The sequence below is a fragment of the Symphalangus syndactylus genome, chromosome 11, assembly GCF_028878055.3.
Source record: "Symphalangus syndactylus isolate Jambi chromosome 11, NHGRI_mSymSyn1-v2.1_pri, whole genome shotgun sequence".
NCBI lineage: Eukaryota > Metazoa > Chordata > Mammalia > Primates > Hylobatidae > Symphalangus > Symphalangus syndactylus.
Genome location: NC_072433.2, coordinates 82226243 through 82252531, shown reverse-complemented (window position 1 = coordinate 82252531; position 26289 = coordinate 82226243). Strand labels below are relative to the sequence as shown.

The 26289-nt window shown below is 34.6% G+C and overlaps 1 protein-coding gene across 21 annotated transcripts in view; it reads left to right on the top strand.

Annotated features, from left to right (window-relative positions):
- Nucleotides 1–26289, top strand: part of MCTP1 (multiple C2 and transmembrane domain containing 1) — a 598469-nt gene that overhangs the window by 358197 nt on the left and 213983 nt on the right. For 6 of the 21 annotated variants that reach the window (XM_063612299.1, XM_055233345.2, XM_063612302.1 and 3 more), the window contains exons 5-6: nt 1642–1753; nt 9862–9900. In XM_063612299.1, coding sequence (XP_063468369.1) covers nt 1642–1753; nt 9862–9900 — 151 coding nt within the window. Of the gene's footprint in view, nt 1–1641; nt 1754–9861; nt 9901–18145; nt 18206–24192; nt 24271–26289 lie in introns of all 21 variants that reach the window. The other 15 variants (XM_055233347.2, XM_055233343.2, XM_063612301.1 and 12 more) reach the window with 6 other exon arrangements.

The window sequence follows — 26289 nt, the reverse complement described above, 5'->3', positions numbered from 1 at the left end:
ACCAAGGAGTGCTCCTAAGGTGGAGGCAGGTTGGTTGTATTTGCTCAGTTACATTACTTATCATTGCTTCCCTAGTTGCAAAGTTACTGTTGTTACTAATATTAATCATTCCTTACACCTAATAATGGGCTTATATTTTTCAAAGTGAATTTCAACATAGGAACTAAGAATTGATTTGTACTATAGAATAAAAAAATACCATTAGAAAAGATCATGCATGCTGAAATAGGTTGCAAAGGAAGCTGGGAAACCTTCTTTGATGGTTTTAAGGAGAAGGAATTCCTGGCTGTTTTGGATGATCATGTTATATCATGCCCCAGGTATGGTGGAAAACAGGAAAGCAGAGTAATGAGCCAGATCACTACTTTCTATTTCTGCAAATGTAGATGAGTAGAGAAATATAAAGTGTAGAAGTCACTTATGCATTACAATCAACTTAGTTTGAGCACAATGGCTTATTGGTCTTCCAGTAGTCATTGTTGCCTCGGACTGGACAAAAGAGCAGCCTTTCCCATACTTTTTCTGTAAGTCCTTCATTCCAGCCTATAGCCTAGCACAGGTTCACACCTCCCTGCCACTGTAGGAAGTGCTCTAAGTGGTGTTGCATGGAGTCTATTATCATGAAAACCGAGCTCAATCTAGAATAGACTGTACTGATCTTCTGTAAACCTCACAGGTACTTTCTCTTAGACCTCTGCATAAGGATATGTAAGTGACTAGACTTAATCCCAAAGCGTAAATTTATCTTGTTTCCTATTAAAGATAAATCATCGGTGAAAAATAATTTTAAATGGGGAGAATTTGGAATAATTTCAAAAACTAAAAGATTATTTATACATGAGCATTTGGTGTGTATTTTGCCACATAACGTATTTTATGTATTTTACTAGCAATTCCCTCTCCTCAAAACCACATAAACATCTAATTACTACTTTTTAAAGTAATGTATTTGTGTATGCTGTTTTATTCTAAATATAAATCAGTAGTCTCTGGGTATAGAAAAAGTGATAATAATTGTAGCCATATAAATATTTATGTTATTATACTATGTAATACGTTATCTCTGAAAGAATAATACATCATAAGGCAGTTGTAAATGTTCTCATATCTTTATCATGTAATCATTAAAAAATGTAATGAAGTTTTTTCTATTAATTTTTGTATGTAATCATTACATGAAAATGAACTAAATCAGACTGTAACCCCATACGTGTATTTAGTGTATATATGTGTGTATGTATATGTGTGTGTGTATATATATATATATATATATTTGCGTGTGTGTGTGTATACACACACACACACACTTGTGTATATGTATGGTGCTACTCTCTGTGGATTTAGAAAGCATAGAAAGGAGACTGATAGGCTTCTTAATAGGGTTGTAGTTTCTTGGCCTTTTCAACCACTTTCTGGAACCTTCATGGGTTTAGAAAGCAGAAATTCATCCGGTGAATTCAGATCTACTCGCAGTTTATTGGATAACTTAATACACTGATAATATTTTAATAACAAAAATTGTCCCAAGAAAGTAAAGGAAGACAAAATTGCTTTTTATCTTAAAATAATAAAGCATTAATAAAAATATATTTGGCTTATTCATTTAATGACTGTTCAAAATCTAAATATTTTCTATCACAGGCCCACAGATGTGACCCTTACTCTGAAAGATCCTCATTATCCTGACCATGATCTTGGAATCATTTTGCTCTCAGTCATCCTTACCCCTAAAGAAGGAGAGTCCAGGGATGTGGTAAGTTCCCCCACAGCCTAGTAGGAGCTCTTTCTTGCTCTCTCTTGTTCAAAAGTTGCGAGCCTTTCTTTGGACCCAGAGATAGTAATAAAGAGAAGCTGCCTATGAAAATATGCCCTGTTCTTTGTTTCTGTGAGTATCCTAGGTATTGCTCATTCATGCTTATTGTATCTTTTCAACTCTAATTTCCTATTCCACCCTCCAGACCAGAACCTCTTGTTGTAAATAAGAAACAGATTTGAATTTTCATTTTATTTCTCAATTTCAGACATGCTATATTATAGGCAAATATTAGTATTCATTTGGGGAATACCTTTATTAGTGAATTGAATACTTGGAATTCCACATTAAGGTATCCAGACCCTGCTGTTTTGATTTTATTGTCAGGTGTACCATAACAGAGAAAATGAGGTGAAATTATAACAGAGTTTCTGCTTTCTGGTATTTGTTTAGTGAATGATAAGTGAGTACTTTTCATCTTCTTGATGGGCTTCCATATTGATATTACCCATTTTTCAGCACTAGCTGTCTGTACGTCCTTGCACACCATGCTGCTATGAGAAACTGACAAGGGACACGAAGGAGCCAATTACTCCCCCACAGTTGAAGTGACATTAAAAAATATCAGGCTTGACCCACATCAGTATGCTTGCTAGTATACTTTCTGTCACAACTTGCCAGAGATTATTTATTAGACTCAGTGTGCTTCCATGTGCCTGGGAACTACTCTAACTAGCTCTGATTATAACACATTTTATTTGCAGACATAATTTTTTTGGGCAAGTCCAAATACTCTATTTCAGCAATGTATGTATTGCTGTCCTAAAATAATGCATGATTAAAATTGGTTATAGATTGTCTACTGGAAAGGTATTGTTGGCGTTTTCCCCTAGACTGTAGGTAAAAATAGTGAATTACAACTTCAAATTTGGAAATACTTTAAACTCATTGAAAAATTCACCCTTTCAAGAAGTATTTCTCTCCATCCTTTTTAGAAATTTAATGATGAACACATATGTTTACATATAATATTTGCTAAATTGGGTTAAGTATCCATACTTCATTCACTGAGGAAGAAATTTTTCTTTTTAAATAAGAATTACCAGATAATAATACCTAGTGTGATAACTTAGCTTGGTAAAATTACGTATGTATGTGTGCACATGCACCTTGTGCAGAGGGGTGGGTGAGAAACAATTTTTGCAAAAAGTATTTAGAAATGAAAGCTCGTCATCTTAGAAGTCACTACTTCAGAAGACATTATTTCACTCAGCACAAGCCAAGAAGTGTAACCAATCTGGCTAATCCATACATCGGAATCAATTGTAAATGTTCATTTTGTGTTTTATTCAAATGATTCTAGTATTCACCAAGAACCTACTTTAAGCCAGTTCCTGTGCTAGACCCTTAGGATACAATAGAACTTAGACCTAGTGGAGAACCCAGGAATCAATTAGTCACTGATGGAAACAACTGTTTTAAATGTTGTGAAAAAGAGGTACATATTGCTGAAAGAGCAAATATAGGAAACTTTTTACTAGCCAGGGGTTAAGGATTCTCTAAGGAAGTCAAATAAGACCTGAGATATGAAGTGTAAAATAGGCCTTAATAAAGCAAAAACAAGAAAGAGAGGAGCTATTTAAAGCAGAGGAGACAACACACACGAAGGCCATGTGACAAGAGGAACCATGTTGCATTTCAAGAATTGAAAAACTACTGGAGTTTAGAGAGAAGGTGGAAGCAAAGACAGCGTGGGTGATCAGAGTGCATAACAACACTGGGGTGGAAGGACAATGTCCAGACTGTATAGAACTCATTGACCACGTTAAGGTTTGGGGCTTTCCCCAAAAAACTGTGGAGAGCCATTGAAAGATCTGTAAATCGAAAGCAGTAGAATCATATTTGCCTTTTGAAAATATCTCTGTGGTTGCTTTGTAGAAAGCATATTGAAGGGGTAAGAATGGATACCTGGAGACCAATTAGGAGGCCATGGCAAAAATCCAGGTGAAAGATGATGGAGGTTTGGATTAGAACTGTCAGAGGTAGAGATGGAGGGAAATTGGTAGGTTTACCTATAGGAGGTAAAAATCAACAAGACTTGGTGATAGAATATTCTTATGCTGGGGTTCTTTGTTATTTTAATGAAGGACAGCACTTCATAAATCCAGATACCTAATGCCTGAGATCCTGTGTATTCCCAGACCATCTAAACTTGCAATATTCCTAGAGATTGGAATGATATAGCACCGATTGTGGTGATTTGGGTGATTTGATAATGTATAGTCAGCTGAATTTTTACATTAAAGGGATGTTTATTAAATACTCTAACATCAGACTCAGGGTTTGAGGGAGCAAGTTAATATCAGGAGACCTTACGATAAAGCTGCTGAGTTGTTCTAAATTACACAGAAATATATGTCAACACAGGCAAAATAGTTTCCAACATTATTTTTTCTTCAACAATCCTTGCAAAAATCCTTCAATCTCCATGGTTGCTCAAACTTATTTTTAAAATGTAAAAATTATCTAAAAATATTACAGTGCCTGGGAGCTGATCATCAGTAAGTTATCAAACACAAATAAAGAAAAAGTAGGTGGGTTACATGAAAGCAGTTATACATCAAAAATATGGTTTTCTTCATCTTCTTTTCCTCCTTTTCCTTTCTCTTCATCGTATCTCTTCAGCCACATTCACCCTTAACACAAAAACTTCCTCCTGAAATCCTCATGCTATTTTCTTGGCTCAAATCCCTTTGACTACCCTAGATTTTTTGGAAGAAATCCTTCCAAAGGTATTTTTCATCTCAAAAAGTTTTTTTGCATTCATTGCCTGACTTCATGCCCTCTTCTTTCAAAGTTCCAGAGAGCATTGCATGCACTCTGCTGCATTAAGAGGGAAATAGTGTCTTCTCCCCTCCTATCCTGTTATTGACTCTCTTATGGCTTCTTTCTTCATCAGAGAAGTAAGTGGCTCAACCAGGGCTTAGAAAAGGCACAGTGATCAAGTCTGTTCAGAGCCAGCCTCTGGCTAGTGAACATCCTTGTACTTCCTGTCCTGACCTCGGTCACCCCTGAGGAGGCAGAGAGAAGAGTGACCAGTGTGGCTATCCTGGCTCATCCTCGTGGGTACAATCAATAGCTGAGGCATGGGCTTGGTTGTAGAGAAGCAAGTGGGGCCAGTGGAGAGGGGAGAAAGGAGGGAGGGGAGAAAGATTCCCCCATTGGAAATTCTGCTGGGATTCAGTATCCTAGCTATTCTGATGTCCTAGATTTGTATCTGGGTTTCTAAACATATGCTCTACATTATGAAAATGCCCACAAACACATATAAATTGGCGTTTCTTCTGTGTTTGTCCTACATTGCAGTTCTATAACTATTTTATTAAGCTCTCTAGAACTGGTTCTTATATTTACCAATACTGGTTATTAGGTTTTGAAACTCTAAATAAGAACCATTTGTAGGCATCTCTATAAAACAAAATACTTATTGATCATCTACTAAGCATTATACTAGGCTTTATAACTTCCTCATTCTTCTTCTTCTAAGTGTTCAGTGACTTGTGGCTATTTCTCTAATTAAATTGAAACTCCTGGTGAGAAACTTTAAGGCTGTCCAACAAGCAATGTATGTTCCCTCACTGTAACTTCTGTCCCAGCCATACAAACTCCTTCTCAGTTCACCTTCTCTCGAGTCCAGGCTTTCTTCAGTATTTCTTGTGTACCTGAAATATGCCTATAGTTCACCTCACCTCCATCCTACATCCTATCACTCATACAAGGGGAAATAGATATATATAATACATAAAGTCTTCCTTATGATGACTTCAAAAGACCAAGGGAAGGTATATGGTTTTTTTCTTACCTCAATATTCAAATCCCTGAGGTTGTCACAAACAAAATCGACTCATGATTAAATAATGATTTAATTTTCTTTTGTAAGTTCTTAAAATTAGTATATTAATGATAATCTGCTTGAAATCAAGCCTTATTGCTCTTCCCATGGAATTCTAATGATGACAATAAATTATAAACCCATCACTGTATTTTCTTCATTCTGTAACATGTCAAGTATCAGCTTAATAAATTCTCTGGGCTACATCTGAAGTTTCTTGGTTAAAAATCAGAGATCCAATGTATCTTCAAGTTAAATTTTTAGATATCTAAAAAACATACTGCAGCTGTAAAAATGGCATGCTGAACTTTCACAAATTATTCAGAAACAAATTTTATTTAGAGAAATTTAAGCTAAAAATGCAGCAAACCAGAAATCAGTTACTGAATGCTTCACAATCCCCAGAAAATTAGAATTCTGTAAGAAAGGAATGAAGGCAAATTTTACATTGACCCTCACAGAGCAAAATTACAAGAGTTCTGTTCTCTTTGATACTAACTCAGAAATAATTTATTTCAAGCTTTTAGCACTGAAGATGTTAGTTCAAAAACTGCATGTTTATTCTTATGCCTGTGTTGATAAAACTTTGCTAAATATTTTATATGTATTAAAAATGGAGAATGAAAGAGATGTGTTTCAAGAGCCTTTTACAGATAAATCCTAACAATCAAATAGGAAATAGAACATTAATGTGAATAAAATGCTATGCCAAGGTAGAAAGAAATGAATAACTGGAAGTACAGAGTCCTTAGCATTGCAAAGTGGTAAGATTTCTAAAACAGTCATCTTGTGAGTTTTTTATGCACTGTTAATAGTAACAATACGTTCCATGAATTATGCAGTTGGGATGATTTCTCCTTGTGTGGATTGCCAGTTCTAGAAATCAGTAAAAGTGAAGAATGAGTTGAAAAACCTATCAGCCTACTGAATCTACTAAAGCCTCTAAAATATTCAGTGTCTAATTGCAGCAATTTGTATTTCATAGGTGCCATATCAAAATCTTCTCCATTGAGGTCATGATTGAGTCTTTAAAAAAAAATTCCCAGATGTGAAGATATATATATATATATACATTTTAAGTTTCCAGCATTGTGTGTACAAGAAACCAAAACCTCCATGGGGGGCATGCTGATGAGTTGCATGGCACAATTGTCATTTCTGTTTTGATTGCATGTCCTATTTTTGAACCTGTAAAAGTGTGTAGTGCATATATGTGTGTCCTATATATGGCAATTTGTCTGATAGTGTGTTTGAGTTCTTTCTGGCTCTTTTTCTAGCAAAGTTCAATCCACAGCTTTCTTCATTGGAGAATTTGTGAAATAAAAGTGAGTTAATTTGTGTTACACGCTCTCTTAAATAACCTAGACCTACAAATTGCTTCCCTAAGGCTAAAAAATAGAAAATTCAAAGAAACATATGAATGATCTTAGTTGGCCTTTGATGAGTAAAAACAAAAAAAACCTCTTTATCTTGGATTAGTTTTGATATTCTTCGGAATTATTACACAGCCAACATTTGAAGAAATATCTACCTACAAAAAGTTGATATATGTATGCTTTACAAGATGTATGTTACTATTGTATCTAATTATTCTGTGATTTCTTTATATGTACAGTAGTTATATAATTGCCTAAAAAGTCACTTCAACAAAAGATAAAAATTAAAAAGTGGATTGAGATTGTGGCGTCTTTTAAAAACAATTACTTCTGCAGCTCTATCACAAGCCATATTTTTATGCTACTTCATTCCTTTTACTGGCTTCAAGGAAGTTGAGCTGCTAATGAAGAATTTGAATTGTACTATAATAATATCAGGTAATAATCCTTTCAAAAATTAATTCATATGTTTCTCAGCTGAAGTTAAGATCATAGAGCAAAAAAAAAAATCTTATTTTTCTATAATTTGCTTCATCATCTATCTTTAACAATCCCCAATCTTTCTTGTCTAACATGTCTCACAGATAGCAAAGAGAACATTATTAATAGTATATCTGTTAAATTAATTTTCTTTTTAATTTTTCTACTGTTTTGAGTTTTATTGAATCGACCTTAACTCAACTACCTTAAAGAAAAAGGGACTTGGAAGTGAGATACTTAAACCCATTGCTTTGCTAGTAGATTTGGCTCAAGAGGCAGAAATGTTATAAAATCTAGGGTCATTTTGAGAGTCACTGGATATAGTAATAGAACTTTAGATACTGAATTAGGAAAATAATGAATGGGTTCTCATAACTGCTAAATCTTTCCTACTTATACTTAGGGTAATCACTGACTTTTTATTGTATCAGTTTCTCAATCTGAAAAATAAAACCATGCAACCTGCTTGTAAAGCTGATTTTGAGAGACAGGACAAATACTGGTCCCATATTTTGTTTACTATAGAAGGTTAATTTTATGTGGTGCTTGTGAGTCAGGGGATGTGACTTTGTGGAATCCTTGTAATATTGACTAGTGTTGCCATGAGATTTCACTCTTTCTAATGTTCTAAGGCGCTTTTACATAGCATAACATATCTTATATAATGGAATTTTATATTATAAAATTCTTAGATGCTAGATAATGATGATAAATGACCATAAATTGTAGATTGTACTTTTTATGTATCTTAATTGTTCTTGATTGATTTGACTCAAAGTATTGTCTCTAGGATATACCATTCTTTGTCCATTGAAACTCTGCTTGGTGAGAAAGTTGAGCATTTATTATCCAACTCTTATGGGGCAATTTTTGTAAATATAACATACCACTTAAGTATTTGGTTTCCAGTTGCCTTTTGGTGATGATGGAGGAAGTAGTGATGGTGGTGATGATGATGACGATACTGATGATAATAAATCATTTAACATCAAAAATAAAGATTTAATACATGTCCCCCTAGATGGCCACCTCTATAACCCAATGCTGGGATTTGTTGCTTCAAAATGAACTGGACATTTAGTACTTTGAAAACATGAAGTATTTCTATAATAGTATTTGATAACAGTGCTTTGCAGATTCCTGACTTTAAAAAAAAAAAAAAAGGAGGGGTGATGAGGAATCATTGTAACCTTAGGAAATCTATTATTCTTTTATGTTTTGGTCAACATTTAACAGAGACTGTATGTAGAGAAAATATCCCCTATACGACCACTCCCTATAGAAAAGAGGAACATATAATTATCTTTGAAAGTGTTAATGCTAGTCTTAGTTTTTACCCTAGAATGTCTAAATTCATTCTTGTGGTTTAGGTTAAAGGTTGCCCTCATCTTATATTAAAAATATTTTCATTTTTGTGTTATTCTAATCCATGAGTAGTTTCTGACATGGTTCTTTTTTATGGTGAATCCTCCTGAAAGAGATACAGTTCTTAAAGTGCATTTCCCTGATACATAAATATGGCACAAGCACTTTAAGCTATATTCCTTGCCCTGAATATTTCCTATTCTCCACTTCATCTGCCTTAAAGATAATAGTAAAGCAAAGAGAGGGGAAAGAGGTTAATCAGGAAGGTTAATACTTCAGTGTTCATTGAGAAATTTTTTAAAGTGAAGAGAGGAAACAAAAAAAAATCGTTGGGCTTTTATGACTTAGTTTATTCAAGAGATTAGTGATCTTGGGGATGCATTACAAAGCTCTAGAACCTTAATTAAAACTTTTGGCCATACATATTTCTTAGTATGACATAAACTAACTAGTTTAAAGGATATGCTTTCACTAAACATTTAGCAGGAAACTGCACTAATAGCCATCACAGTAGGCAGCATTTGTTTTTAATTGAAAGCATTTGTAGACCCTTATGTAGTTAAAGATTAACTGGAAGCAGAGACAGTTCTACGATGCCATCAAAGCAAAAGATTTTAAGTGTGTTTGAAGAGAAAAATTATTATATACCTGATCAAGTCATGTACACCCTCAACCTCCACCACCAAAATGAGCCATTGGAAATTATGAGAGTCAACGTGTTTTTTTCAGTCAATAAAGGCATCCCAATACTGTTCCTTTTTTTTTTTTTTTCCACAAAGGAATAAACCAAATGAACTCTCACCAGAAAGACTGCTGGAATGTTAAAGTTGTTTCTCTAGTTGTGTGTGTGTGACAAACAAGTTTTGTGTTGTATAATTGCTGCAGGAACTGTTCGCTGTTTCAAGGGCTAATAAATGTTTCCGCTAAAAAACAACTGGCTGCCCTATTCTGTTCTTGAGTGAAAAGATAATGAAAATGCTTTATTTTATTTACAGACAATGCTAATGAGGAAGAGTTGGAAAAGATCAAGTAAGGTAATTCTTAGCTTGTGATCTTTCAGCTTTTCTTGTTGAGAAGAACTATCATCTGCTTTCCCAGATCTCTCTCATCTCTTCAAAGTATGCTACCAGATTTCATACTATTCAATTGTTACTTTTCCCCATAAATTTAAGCAAACCATGTGATGTTTTTTAAACAGAAATCACACTGATCAGTAGCTTCAAATCATCCTTTCACTATTCTCTGGTCACTTCTCAACATCATTCTCAGCATCTGGTCCCAACTATATATGCAACAGGGTCTAGAAAATTGCTCTGTGCCAGGAATAAAATGATGAGGCTAGGGGAGGGACAACTCCAGACAGAAGAAATATTGACACAATTTATTTTATTTTTGGGGGTCACAGAAAATTGAGTATGAGGCTTTCTAAACTCAGAAATTCCTGTGTCATTACATCTTTAGAGTATACAATAAGAACAATTTTTCCCCATTGTCTCTTCTCACTTTAAGAAATAAAGTGAGAGGAGTTTATGGTTCCTGTAACTTACTAAGCCCTGGCTCTTTTGCAACTTGTAAGATATGCAAAATATAAACTAAGCATTTAATTTGTTCAGTGATGCTGCCACTGTTGGACACAGATAGATATCAAGATGAAACAACTTTTATATAAATATACCTTGAAATAAATCAAAAGGATTTTGCTTGTAAAAATCTTGTCTGCTGAAATTTCTACTTAGAGTCAGTATTCCTTTTTAATAGTGACTAATTTTTTTAGACCCTGGAACATGACAATCTTTTTCCTTCCATTCTGATTGAATCATGCTTTTACCTAAGCTTTCCTTTAATTTTGTCATTTTTGTTACTGTGAATTAATATATATCAAAATGTTTTTATATTTATGGTAATGAGTTAATCTGTTTGAACAAGTATCTCTTACTGTACATTTTCTTCCTAATTCTTATGGCATTAATGGCATTAATGACCAAAGAATAATTTGGCTCACAAAAAAGTCAGGGCTCCCATTAAAAATCACCTTTATTATTTTAATAAAATGAAAAAGGCTTATTAAGGAAGGTTGCTGAATATTTCTAACTTAATGTTCACTGTGATTTTTACCAATCAAAATAAAGTTTCAAGATATTTTGAAGAAATATTTGCATTGTTCATATTTGTATTACTCTTTTTCCTTTATAATTATACTTTAAAGTTATTGTTATATTAAAAGTGTATATATTTTTAAATTCATATAATTGGATATATTTGTGTAAAAAACATGACAACCCATCAATATGTAACAATATTCTCTCTTTCAGATATATTTAACATGTAATGCTAGAGCAGGATATTATATAATATTTAGTATTAATTAATGGGAATAATCCGTTTTATTGTATAAAAGGAAGAATAGAAATGAAGATTCTGCCACGCACGGTGGCTCACGCTTGTAATCCCAGCCCTTTGGGAGGTTGAGGTGGATTACTTGAGGTCAGAAGTTCGAGACCAGCCTGGCCAACATGGTGAAACCCTGTCTCTACTAAAAGTACAAAAATTAGCCAGGCATGGTGGCACATGCCTGTAATCCCAGCTGCTAGGGAGGCTGAGGCAGGAGAATCGCTTAAACCCTGGAGGCGGAGGTTGCAGTGAGCAGAGATCATGCCATTTCACTCCAGTCTGGGCAACAGAGTGAGACTCTGTCTCCAAAAAAAAAAAAAAAAAAAAAGATTCGTCTTTACAAATTATATTAAATGTATGTTTAAATGTAAATATAAACATAAATTAAGTAAAAATATATCACATATTTTTGTTCCATATACAGAAAATTTAAAGTGAATAATAAACATCTATCCTCTACTGTTTTTATATCTAAAATTCTTGTAGTTTATATTTATTATTAGCAATCCATTTATACATTCAAACGGATACATTTTTCAAGCTTCCAACCGAAGATACAGAATTCCTATTTCTAACAGCACTCGTTCGAGTACTTGGCAGATTATATTTAGTACAGTGTTAACATAAGCTTTTGGGTTTTAGCCTAAGGGATTTTCAACTTTGAAAAATTTAATGGGGATATTGAATACTAAGTGAAGTAAAATCGGTTAACTCATTTGATTTTCTCTTCTGTGAGAACATACTGAACACCTGCTAATTCATTCAGATTTTTTACTGTGCCCTAAAACATTTGCCATATTCATCCATATTAGTGTTACAAGAGCACAATTTTAAATTCAAAATCAGGGGAAAGTTTGACATTTCAATTACTAGCTAGTCCACCTTCCTTCACATACTCTGCTACGTTGAAACTGCTCCCTGAATCTTTTCGTCCAGTAAATTGTGCTTCCTGGAAAACTAACGGGGTAAGGGACTATACTGTGTAGTTTTCTAGGTTTTACTATGTTACTGTTTTATGAAAATGCATCATTTTCTAAATATTTCAATCTTCTTAAAAATTCTTGTCGGAGTACAGATTTTTCATTTTTTATTTTTGGAAATAGAGTGTAATTTTATTTGCATTACATTTAAATATGGGTATTTCATATATGATATAACTATGTTCAAATTCAAAGGTAAATTTTTCATAAAAACACAGATCGTTTTCTTCTTTGGAATCTTGATTTACAGAATGAGGTCTCCCGCATCTCCATGGCAGGGCTTTGGCCTGCAGCCTGTCTTTGAGTGTCAATGGTGAATAGATAATCTATGATGTGTAAATTTTGTAGCAAAGACTTAAAGATAGCCAGTGTTGTGAGAAATTCTCTCCAGTATGGAGCTTTTCTTCCTTTACTTGGTTTCTTTCAGAAATGATGTAACTACAGAGGAAGAAAGGCTAAATCGACACGGTTGTCGTTCTTTTAAATACGCCTGTCTCCCCGCTCTACAATGTGAATCAGCTCATGGAATTTCCCGTTCCTTAAGCATCTACTCGTCATTTTCATCATCTTGATTTTCTATGATGAAGTTTCTTTACCTATTTTTGTAACCATGCTTCTGCTAATAATAGGCTCTTTCAATGGAAATCTTATTACTTGTGGCACTCACATAATGTGGGGTTGTGTTTAACTATTGAAATCAAAAGAAGAATCACCAGCTTGAGGACAGGGAGATACTAATTGCTGTTCAGGACTAACTTTTTTTTTTTTTTTTTGGAGGGGGCAGGTAATTGTATTACCACTTAGTAATACATAGGAAAAAAATGCATCTAAACTTACCTCTGAAAAACAAGAATGTATAAAATATGCATTATACTTGAATGGCATATAAACAAGTATATAGGTATAAATTCCATGATACTGCCTCTTCTAGAGACAGAACCATCCTTTAAAAGACTCATTTTGGTTTTCCACAAGCACACTTTCTATTATGCACATTTTGAATTCTGCCCCACACTCAGCTGTTATAGAATTATGTTATTTTAAGAAGAAAGGGACTGATGTCTCCCTAAACTTGGACAACAGGAGAAGAATTATCCAGGTCAAAGAGTTACGCTTATGTGACAAAATGTGCTTTAGCAGAGAAATGGTAGTGCTTTGGATTATTGCAATATTTTATTCTTTAGAAGAAGCTTATCACTGATAATTTATTCTAAGGTTAAATTATTCATCAAGAAAGTTTCATGAACTCAAAAGAGATGATTTATATGTATTTTGTGAATACATTTTGTGGGGCCAAGCCAAAAATGGAAAAATGTAATGAAATAATTGGCTCTATCAAACAATAAGCAGTTATTGTTTTACATTGCATTGTGTGTGTGTGTGTGTGTGTGTGTGTTTTAACATAGAATAATGAATTTACCAATGGGTAAAGGTGAGATAATAATAAACTTATGTGCTTTCAATAAATTACTTCAATTATATGAGAAATATTATTGTGATGATATAAAAACATACACATTACAATTCATATTCTCGACAATAACAGTTTAGAATTGTTTTTCTTTCAGAAAAGTTCATCCTTTGAATAATATAATACAGACTACTGTGATGGTGTCTGATTATCATATCTTCTGTTACTTGACAGCTGATATCTTTTTTTAATAATACATCTTTTTATAAAGATTTTATTATAACCACTTAGCATAATTTTGATGAACTATAAAACACTTCATTCATTGGTTGAATGAAGCAATTTTTAATAAGACTTTTGGCAAGGAGATCGTTAATTTAAACTAGAGAACACTTTCAACTCCGTAAGTCTGCAGGGCGTAGTAGTTAAACCTGACACCTTGGATGACACATTAAAAATGCATCAGCAAAAACTCCTTAAGTGCTTTAATTTAACTAACGGTGGAGAAACAGATTAACACATCTTTAAGTATCTCACACAGTCAGCTAGATATGATGAAAAAAAGTCATTATTTAGCAATTATCAAGTTCTTTCCACAAAAAATTTATATCCTGATAATAAATAGGCAATTTTTTTAAAGTGGCAAAAATGAAAACTCTTGGTCATAGACTTTCTCAACTATGAGTGACCAAAATGGCTTTTCTCGGGTACCATATTTCTAGTCATTATGCATATGTCTTTGAAAAAAAGTAAATGCTTGGTGTTTTTGAAGTAAACATAAAATTATTTAAAAGACTTTTACTTTGCCATTGTCTGTACTCCCAAATCTGTATTATTTGGAAATGTTATAAAATCAACCTCATAAGCAAGACTTCTGAGATTCCAAAATGCAACAATGAACAAATGGTAAATAGCAGTGAGTATTTCTATTATCAAAGAATATATTTTGACCCCACCTAACCAAAGTCCTGAAATTTGTAGTAAGTTTATTTAAAACAGATAATGTCAGTAGATATTTCATTAGCCCCACAAAATACATGGAGCCATAATTAAATTTTATGTTGAGATGGTTTTTCCTTGCTATTTTGACAATATTTCCCCAAAGGCATAAAATATAATTTTTATGTATTGTAATTCATAGCTACAGGGATTTGCTGTTACAATAAATGTGGCATTACATTTATTTGACTGCTCTTGTTGGCTTTTCTAAATGTTGTGGGTTCTTCTGGAGCAGATCTGGATGAGTTGGTACAAAGTGAAAGGACAAAATGTAATCTCAATGAGAAGATGGATTCCACAATGCTTGTGTTTCAGGTCTAGGATGTTTATTGTGTGGTCGCTGGGTGGCCTTCACGTTGGTGGCATGTGTTACCAAGTGAGTCGGCCAGTTTCTTAAGATTCTTCCTGGACCAATTAAAGGGGGAGAACTAATATAACTGGATTCCAGGATAACAGAACTAAGGGCTGCTGTGCAGATTACATGGCCTTTTAATTTAACAAGATAGATAGATGGAAGGATGAATGAATGGATGGATGGATAGACAAACAGACAGTTATTAAATTGAGTGGAACTGGGAGGAGATTTGCTGGTCTTAAGGGACCCTAAATGTATACAGTGAAACGATTTATAATTTTGTCAGGATCCTGGCTCCAAAGCCCTGGTTAACATAACAATTGATAAGCTTAGTCAATATGAGGCATCTTTATTGTTAGGATGGAAGCATCCAAGAGCCATTGTTTTGATGAACAGTGATTGCAATCTGACCAGGAAAGTTTATATAAATGATTTGTTTGTGTATTTATTTATTTTTTAATCTCTTAAGTGGCCAAAATAGTATTGATAAAGGAAATTGAGTTCCTATGAAAGCATGCTTTTGTAATCAGGAATACTAGCTGACTTGACTCTTACATTTGAATATCAGGCTTCACAATTTCAAATCAATTTGTGAAGGTTTTGAGTTTATAATAGTATGTGTTATGTTTAAAGCTCTGTACACATTAAGACTAATTTTAAAATATCGCTTTTAATAAAAGCTTGTTGACTAATCGTTATTCCACCTGATGAAAAAGACTTTAAAGATTTCTATGATTTATGTAGAAGGCTGAAAAAAATCACATATATGCATTTGTTAGAAAAAAATAAACTGTCCTTTAGTTTTATTTCCCTGTGAAAAAAAGTATTTATTTTCTAGATTTTTTATTCTAAAATCTGGTTAATATTTAGATTCATAATTAGATTCTTTTATCTTTGAGGAGAAATTTTCTTAGTGTGTATTAGATTTTTAGAGGCAAAAATAGAAACAAATAAGATATTCCCAATGCATCTTACTACTTTTATAAATTAGAAATCTTGGTGGAAACAGTTTAACAATTCATCTTTCAGAATAACTTCAATAATTTTGCATTATCAATTGATATTTCTGTTTTTTGTTCTGTTTCCCTTTGCTGGTACTTTATACTTTTAGCAATTTTAAAATGTCACTTTGGCCGGGAGCAGTGGCTCACGCCTGTAATCCCAGCACTTTGGGAGGCCGAGGCGGGTGGATCACGACGAGGTCAGGAGATCAAGACCATTCTGGCTAACACAGTGAAACCCCATCTCTACCAAAAAATACAAATAATTAGCCGGGCGTGGTGGCGGGCACCTGTAGTCCCAGCTACTTGGGAGGCTGAGGCAGGAGAATGGCATGAACCCGGAGGCGGAGCTTGCAGTGAGCCGAGATCCCCCCACTGCACTCTAGCCTGGGCAACAGAGTGAGACTCCGCCTCAAAAAAAAAAAAAAAAAGTCACTTTGCCTCACTTAGCCTCTTGTCTTGATGAAGACTGAAGCGTAACTAAATATCTACAATTATGCTTTAAGATAAGTTTTCTCTGGAATTCATGAATAGTTTATGCTATTTTTCTTGTTCTCTGTGATAAAATCACCACTTCTGTTTAGGACTCACTTTGTAAGGCCAGGTGCTTTATTATTGTTGTGGTGGTCGCTGTTATCATTAGACTCTAGTGAAAGGGAGGCTTTGGCTGGGCTGTTGTAAATGGCACAGGGGTCCACAAGAAAATTAAATTGTTTCCTCTGAAATAAAGACCTAAATTTACATGAGAACATGGGTTGTAAAATGAAATATAAATTTTAGCTGATGAATGACAGAAGTAATTAAACATGGCATGAAAAGCACAGCCTAGGGACTTCAGTGGATCTAAATCTGGCTAATATTTTTATTTCTCAAATTTTAAAAGAGAAACCGAAGTTCAAAATCTTGATCATTAAAATTCCCACCTCGCCTCCAAAATCTTAATTGCTGACACAAAATCATAGAATAATCAAGGAAGTTGCAAAAGTGCTTCCTCTTTATCACAGTGTCAACTATTGATACTTCCCCATAGCTGTCATCAGTTTCCTGAAACTTCATCATAACTGACACCTAGAGACAGAATGCAAAGCTTTAACATTTAAGGGAAGACTGTAATTTAGATATTCTATTTAAAAATGGATAGCTATTTTTTTATTTCCCAAAGTTGAATTGGTTTCCTTTATAAAAGTCTGAGGATTAAGTAATAAACTATTCTACTTGAATCCATTGCATTGCTTTTAGTGCAATAGCCAACTCTCTCAGTATTCACTCCTTTTTAAAATTATCGTCCGGGAACGTCAGTTAACTAAGTCACTTATTATATTTGTTAATTGTATTATAAAATTTGGAATTTTTGTAAAAATGTAAACCAAATTTGACTAGGTACATGTTTATAAATAAGACTTCTGCAGTCATTCTTTAAAAATGCTCTGAAGTTCAATGGTTAACATAATTGTTTTGTTAAAAGGAATAAATATCTGCTTTACTTTAAAATATTAAAATATGGGCCAGGCGCGGTGGCTCACGCTTGTAATCCCAGCACTTTGGGAGGCCGAGGCGGGCGGATCACAAGGTCAGGAGATCGAGACCATGGTGAAACCCCGTCTCTACTAAAAATACAAAAAAAAAAAAAAAAATTATCCAGGCGTGGTGGCGGGCGCCTGTAGTCCCAGCTACTCAGAGAGGCTGAGGCAGGAGAATGGCGTGAACCCGGGAGGCAGAGCTTTCAGTGAGCCGAGATTGCGCCACTGCACTCCAGCCTGGGCGACAGAGCGAGACTCTGTCTCAAAAAATAAAATAAAATAAAATAAAATAAAATAAAATAAAATAAAATAAAATAAAATAAAATATTCTTAAACAGTCTACTTTCTATAATAAACCATCAGACTCTAAAATATATTAATGAATACTTAAGAATAAAAATATGTGGACTCAAAAAATTACAGAAATAATCCTCTCTAAACTTTACTACCATAAAAATTTTAATTTACTCAAGGGAAGAAAACTTACAGTTTCTAAATATCCCAAGTATCTTTAGGATATATAATTGTTGATTTTTTATTTGCTTTGATTTTGTTTGTATTTACAATACTAATTATTCTCAAAAACATCTCAAAATGTAGCTAAATATTTGTTTGTTTTTAGGAACTTTCAGAAAATGAAGTGGTTGGATCTTATTTCTCTGTGAAGTCTCTCTTTTGGAGGGTAATGTCAATCCTTTTTGTTAATATTCTTGATTTTTGGTTTTGGATAGCAATTTTGAAAGTTACATGGCAACTAAGAGTTTCACTTTTTAAGACAGGCTTCCAGATAGATGTATTCATTTCCCTTCTTTATTATCTTCTAAGTCATCTAGGTAACTAACTTTTATTTCTACACTTGTAAAAATTAAGAACTTCATAAATTGAACATATTTCTTTGAAGTCATTTTATGAAACCAAGTTTATTATAAATTCTGAGAAGCTAGAGTCCCAGGGACTCTCCAGGAATATAACGGTGCCATCTAGAAGGTCCATGAAGGCTCTTTCTTTCCTCTCTTGTAAAATGAGATTAGAATTTTCTGCTCCATTTCTGTTTGAGAAAAATATTTACTTCTGTTACAGTGATCTATACTATAACTCTGTCCTAGATACATACTAATCAGTGCTCTTTCTTTGAAAAAAAATCCTGTAATTTAGAAAACAGTAACACTTGATTAAAAATAAAGAAAAAATGATGATTCACAGATAATTTGTTTTAAATGTCATTGCAATTTATCTTACTCTTTGGTGATTAAATCATAATGACCATCCATTTTTTTCTCTGCTCTAATTCTGCATTATGCACAGCACAATTGATTACTAATGCACTTACTGCTTTACCTTTAAGAATGTTCCTCTTTCTTTGAAAATTCACACTTGGTATATGCTTAATGCAACAGTAGATATTGCAATGAAAATGCTACACTCTTAGGGCCTGGCCATTTTCCTTTCTTGACTCTCAAACTGTTCATTATTGAAAACTACCTTTTTTTCTTTAGAATTTTAATAGTTGTTGTAGTGTCTCTTAAGTAGAATGGCAGGTACCAGATTAAGTCATGTGTTGACCAGTGAGCAAGTATAAGCCACGTTTATTCATCCTTACCAGCTCGAATGCACACGCACTTTTTTTTTTTGCAGCTTTTTATTGTTGTGAGCTTATTTTAGTAATTATACCCTTTTCATTTCTACTGTATGGCTGCCTTCACTGAAGTTACTCTGTACTTTGCTGAAATAATAATTCCTCTTATATGTTTATGCATTGTCCAGGAACACACAGGATGAGTGCTTTTAAATTGTTCCATGACTTTAAATGGATAATGGCTTTATCCAAAAATTATTTCACTGGCCGGGCCTGGTGGCTCACACCTGTAATCCCAGCACTTTGGGAGGCTGAGGCGGGTGGATCACCTGAGGTCAGCAATTGGAGACCAGCCTGACTAACATGGCAAAGCCCCATCTCTACTAAATACAAAAAATTAGCCAGGCATGGTGGCACATGCATGTAATCCCAGCTACTCGGGAGGCTGAGGCAGGAGAATTGCTTGAACCCAGGAGGAGGAGGTTGTAGTGAGCTGAGATCATGCCATTGCACGCCAGCCTGGGCAACAAGAGCAAAACTCTGTTTCAAAAAAAAAAAAAGGGAATATACTTGGCCCACTTATTTGAGAGTAGAATTTGGGGGTGTTCTGGGTTGAGCTTTTTCTATGTGCAGCAAATATACACACTGGTCATTGTGAATGAAGATTCGTCACCAGAACCAACTTCATAATGCTTTTTCAAGTGTTTCCCTTTCAAGTGGCTCTCTCAAGATCTTCTTTGCTACTTCCAAGTTTTCCACTTATCGGTACTTTCCATTTGGTTGTGTTCATCCTCAAATATTATTTAATAACCTTTCTCAATCTCTTGAACTCTTTGATCCTAGAATAACAAATGTGCAAGTTTAAAAATAAACAAGCTTTCTTGTGTCCAAGGTGCGGTGGTAATGTCTTCTCTGGGCCTATGACAATGAAGAGTTGAGTCATATAGGCATAACCTTTAGGGGTCATCTGTTTTACCAATGAGGAAAGTAAGGCCCATCAAACTGATGTCATTGCCTTGAGGTACCCAGATGGCATGATCAGAAACAATATTTCTCTTTCTCTGAATGCCATACAAATAAATGTTTTGAAGAACTTACAGTGGTAGAGTCCCTCTTTGAGTTTATGATTAATAAAGATACCTTGTATAAATAAAGCTGTTCCTTAGCCTGTTATTTTTATTGACACCCTTTCAAATTCTTCTTGCATTATTTGACCCTTTTCTTCTGCAGCTGTGTTAGCCACCAATGGATGGATGTGTTCAAGAGCCATGAGATTGCTATGTCTGATGTGCCATTTACAAAATCAGAAAATCAGTGACCAAGTCTACTTTGGTTGAGTATTATCTTCCATAGTCAGATTCAAAGGTCACTCTGGTAACTAACTGACCCCACTGCTCTTTACCCAAGCAATATTGTTATTCTGGTGAGCTTTTAGAGGAGATGTATATGAAAGGAGGTTACCCAGGGACATTTTCAGATATGCAAAATATCTAAATAGATAAAATCTTGCATGAAGAGTATACATTCGCTTTGTGGGTTAAGCAGGATGTGATTTAAAATAAATAAAATAAAATTACAATAAAATAAATTCCTCTCAGGATTTATACAGATCAATACATGTGTCCAAGAGATAGCAACTGATTTACACTGAGTGAAACTACATCCTAGTAAAAACTTGCTCAGCTGGAACATCAGTGCTACTTGCTATATCTTAATTTTCCTGGAAGAAAAGACTGTGTACAGGGATAGTCTAATTATCCGAAAGCATAACATTTGTTATTCATCAAAACACTATCTTACGATAAAAAATATTAAGCAGTGGATATGACAGTTACCATGTTTCTCATGAAAACAATAAAAATTATGTGAATCACATTAAGTAAAAATTGTATTAAAGACTAACTTCCCACTTAAAGGTGGTAACTTAGTGCAGTGTGTTCAAATGTTTAGCATGCTTAAGTTTCTTTTTAGTTCTCTTCATTGAGTGGACTTACAGACTCTGATAAAAGAGTTAATTGAACAAACCACCTTACAAGAACATTGCAGTGAATCAAAGAGAAATTTAAATATTTTTTAAGTGGAAAAGTCAAGATACTTAAGTGGAACGTGCCAAGATACTTCATATGAAAATCAAGAAAAGGGCCACAATGAGCAAAGAAGAGTACATAGAAAAATACAAAGCAATTTAGAAGTTGTGTCAGAGTACTGCCTTCTGGTCAGGTCAAGCAAAAGTGTGTCTGAAGGAAGACTGAAGGTTAAGGAGAAGAGTTATTGACTTTATATTATTTTTATTTATTTATTTATTTATTTATTTGTTTATTTATTTATTTTGAGACAGAGTCTCGCTCTGTCGCCCGGGCTGGAGTGCAGTGGCGCGATCTTGGCTCACTGCAAGCTTCGCCTCCCGGGTTCATGCCATTCTCCTGCCTCAGCCTCCCGAGTAGCTGGGACTACAGGCGCCTGCCACCATGCCTGGCTAATTTTTTTGTATTTTTAGTAGAGACAGGGTTTCATGTGTTAGCCAGGATGGTCTCAATCTCCTGACGTCGTGATCTGCCCACCTAGGCCTCCCAAAGTGCTGGGATTACAGGTGTGAGCCACCGCGCCCAGCCTGATTGACTTTTTAAAACAAGAATGGAATCCTGTGCTGAAGCACTTACATGCTGAACAATTCAACCATAGGTAACATCCACCCAAGATGAGTTCAGGAATTATCTCCATTTTTAAATATGATGTTATTTATACTCAAAAATATGTATAACTTTTAATTAACAGTCTCAAAAAAAAAAAAAAAAAACAGGTCTCTGTAAGGCAGGCCCAAGACTATTATTCCTTTCCCATATTATTGCTAGAAATTTGTAGATTATTTCAGCAAGCCAAAAAGATTACAATATATGTGATGATTTTCTATTTGTATGTATTTTCGAACAAACGTGGTAAAAGCTTTAAAATTTTGTTGGCACAATTAAAGTTAGAGAGGATAGTTAAAACGTCTTAAGTAAACTAAAGAACTTCCTGGCGCCATAAATTCTATCAAGAAGCAATGGAAATACAAAAGAAAGTTTAAGGATTAAAAACCAGCAGAATTTCGCTAAGGCTTATGGTGCCAGTAAATCATCTTCTAAGAAAAAAAGGATCAAAGCTTTATTATAAGATGAGACACTTCAGACTGGGCTGGACAAAGCACCGGGACAGTTTTCCGTAAAAGCAATCCTACCTTGAGAGGATGGATGGATGGCAGAACAAATGCACTTGTTGGACTTCATCATCCAGGTGCAATTCACTGGAATAAACTCATCAGGAAAAGCAAAAGATAGAACAGGCCTTTGCCTGGGATTGAGCTAATTGCTCCACACTCGTCTTTGCAGCACAAAACAGTCATTCTAGGCTGTCATTATCTCTTCTTTGTAGTGTCTTGGGGATCATTTGATTAAATAAAAGCACATGCACCCTGTGCTGAAAATAGAAGAAAGAGCTGATTCCACACATGGCTTATTGTAAACACATAAGCAATGTCTTTCACTCCCCGTTTCAGTGTCTGGGTCTCATTTGGAAGGATTAGGTTGTACACAGGTAATAAAATCCAGGATAACAAAAGCCAAGGATTATTTGTACCTATCAGGGAAGGGGATTGGTTTAACTGTGTTCCCTTAGTCTCATATTAAGTCTAAATCGATTTTTTTATTTTGATCTATTTTTAAATCAATATCTAGAAAAACAAAATATCTCATTGTTAGTGGTCCACCTTTTCAAGGAATGGAATTACTAAACTTTTTTTACTAGAACTGGAATATAGAAATGCTCCCAATTTATATGCTAGATTCTATGACTTCACCACCTTACTAGTAGACATTAAACTATAATTTATTATAGAGTAAAATGAATAACATATGCTAGGGTTATCACCACCCGCCTACTCTTACTTCCTCTAATCCCTCGATGAGCCTTTCTCGATAATCTATAACCAGGGATACATTTCACCTAAGTGACAGGCAAAGTATTTTGAAAACTCCTGTACCAATTAATTTCTTTTGTTGTACCATGAATTTCTTAGTCTCTGTCAAAAAAAGGGAAATATAGGTGGTTGGGGGGTGGAAATCATGGATTAGGTCTCAGCAACTCTAGATTCAAATCTCAGCCTTGCCAATCTCTAGTCATTTGGCTTTGAGTGGAGTATTTATCTTCTCTGTGCCTGTTTATTTACCTTAAAATAAGATTCCTGTCATGAAAAACACTGGAGCGTGAAAACAGCAGCATGTAATAGCTGCACAATAAATGTTCCTTTCTTTCTGTGTGATTTAACCCACCTTTCCGACTGCCCTAATCCGGTCTTCTCTGTTGATGTTATTAAGGCTGATGACTCTAATCTCATCATAATACTATTGTTAAGAAACTTTATTTAACTGCTCCAGAAGACCTGTAATATAAACTTTCAGTCCCACCATGATCATTTCCCCCCAGGAGTTCTTGTTCAGCTATGTCTTTCTTAATCCATCTCTTGCTACTCTTGGTCTTGGTAGTGAAGGGATCTTTGGGTTACCTTTTTGTAGCAAAGGCAGAAAAGGGAGGTGTCATGTGGGACAAAATTTCCCTATTAGTTTAGAGATACTTCTTTAATCATTGCAAAAGATTTACATGTGGGATGCAAGGTTAATATGATCTTAGTTGTTGCCTGTTCATATCACATTTATTTTTCTGAAAGCTTATCACTATTCTGACATTTTGAAGCAGCAGACTTGGAAACAATTATTCTTTCCATGATTTCTCTTGCTATAGTTATTTTCTCCGATGCACCTATTAACAAAAACCTGAAATCACTTAATTAGGCTCTATTACCATATAATCTCTGGGCTTCATTTCCTTGACCACTGCAGCATCATTCTACTAAAGAAAATAGTGGCTGGAAATTTAGAGTTGCATTGACATTTATCTTCATTGTGCTATAAGACATTTTCTGACTGTGACTTGAGAAGCAAATACAAATTTTCTCAAATAATGTTTTCTGAAGAGTAATTCAAACTGCTGATCATAATGAGGGGTTAAGAATGGTACAAAGCTTCCCCATACAGCTCTGATCATTCATTTCCATCCAGACGTGCGGCAGGCCAGCTCTTCCTGTCCTGGGCTTCTGCAGAGCAGAGCTTCAGAATCCTTATTGCAAAAATATACAAGTAAGTTCAACCATTCAGTTCATCTATTTTTTTCTGAGCTTGCATGAGCTGGGATTTCTGAGAGCCAACTTACTGTACTGAAAACCCATTCCCTATACTAACCTATTATGTACATATGAAAAGGAATTGTAATCTTAATTTTTTTCAAGGAATAATATAACTAACACTTTCTTTACATTGCCAGCTCATTTGTTCTAAAATCTTACTAAAGATACTTGTTATGGACTAATTGCTTCAGACTTTGAAATCTGTATTGTTACCTGGTGTCTTGATATTCTTTATTAATTATGAACTTGGATGAATATTCCTTATGAAAGTGGATCTTAAACTTTGGATGTATGAGAATCACATGGGGCACATGCTGAACTACAGACTCAGCTGTACTCCATAAGAACTGAATCACATCTCAGAGAATCACGCAATTTCACTAAATTGACTGCTAGAATTTGAGAACAACTACCTTACAAGTTCAAAGATTATTCCTTCCTTTTAAGGGCTTTGTTTTTGTTCTTTGCTTTGAAGAACAAGGTTGTTTTTTTTTTTCTTTTTGTTCTTCCTGCCTTTTTTCTTGTCCTCCTCAACAAGAATTCTAACTCAATAAGGACCTAGTTGAGAGCATTACCTTAGAAAACTAAGTACCAGCTGCAATATGCAAATTTTATTGAGTGATATCTTGGATTTGTTTAATACTCCTTGTCCTTTAGGTGCTCAATAAGTGATTTTGGTGGACTATCAACACTTCAATAAATATGTGTTATTTAGATATGTTTATGAGAAAAAAATAATAATGGAAGAAAAGAAGCACAGCTTTTCATAATTGTTCAGTAGGGTCCTACCTCTCTTTTTAAATACTCTAAATATCTAGACCAATATGCTTCCCTAATCAGTAAATTTAGAAGCAGGACGAAAAAAGGACTTTAAATAGCATAAATAATGTTCACGTTAATGTCTACAATTGTATTACTAGTTATAAGAACATAGAGAAGCCAGCGCGCATGCACCACATAACTTTCAAAGGAAGGATTCTTACCCTTGAGTGTGTATGAGAATCACCTGGTGGGCTGGTTAAACCAGAATGCCTTGCTCCACTCCCAGAGTTTCTGATGCTGTTAGTCTGGATGGGGTCAGAGGATTTGAGTGTCTAAAAAGTTCCCAGGTGACATCAATGCCACTGGTCTGTGGACCACATATTTGAGAGATTTGCTATACAGAGGAAGGAAACTTTTTAAACAGAGCAGCAAGTGACTCAGCAATTACTTTGGAGAGCATCAGAATTTCGTAGTTTGCAAAGTTTCTTTTTGCCTTGGTATTCTGCCCATTTCCACCCCTTCAATGAGCTCCCCAGAACTTTGATTTTGAAAATCAGTAAAAGTAATAAATGACTATCTTGAGCAAGCTAAATTTTCATTGTTTATGGAGTGTACTTCTTTCTCTGTAGGCCCCTGAACACACAACCTCCCCCGACCCGTAGATACACACAGAAAAGTGTTGTCAGTACACTTGGGGTCCTGAAGTACAGTCCTGAAAAATCAAACATAAGAAAACTGAGTCCCAGAGAGGGAGAAACATGCCCAAGCATTTAGCCAGAAATTGCTAGGAAGATGTGAGTGAACATTTATGTTACATGCTTATCTTTTCTGCTATTGGTAGCCTATGTCTATACCTGTTACCTTTACCTGTAATTTTATTTCAAGTCTCACTTCTTCAAGCATAGACTAAATATTTAACAGTTTCATGACTATGCAGTTGCTCAATAAAATCTACAGTTGAATTATGGAGTTTTTTTTGTAGAGAAGTACCATTTTGAACAAAAATTATTGAAGAAGAAAACATCACTTAAAAAATACCTGATTAGAATATCTTTGAAACTTTTTAAATTTCTTCTTCTTAGCCTTATGCGCAGGTCCCCATAATTACCATACCCATTAGCCCTGTTTTTATGAAATGTTCTCCTTCTTCCTCCCACTTAGCTCCCCAAGTTGTTTTGGAAATGTTCTTCTGGGTTATGGAAAAGCATTT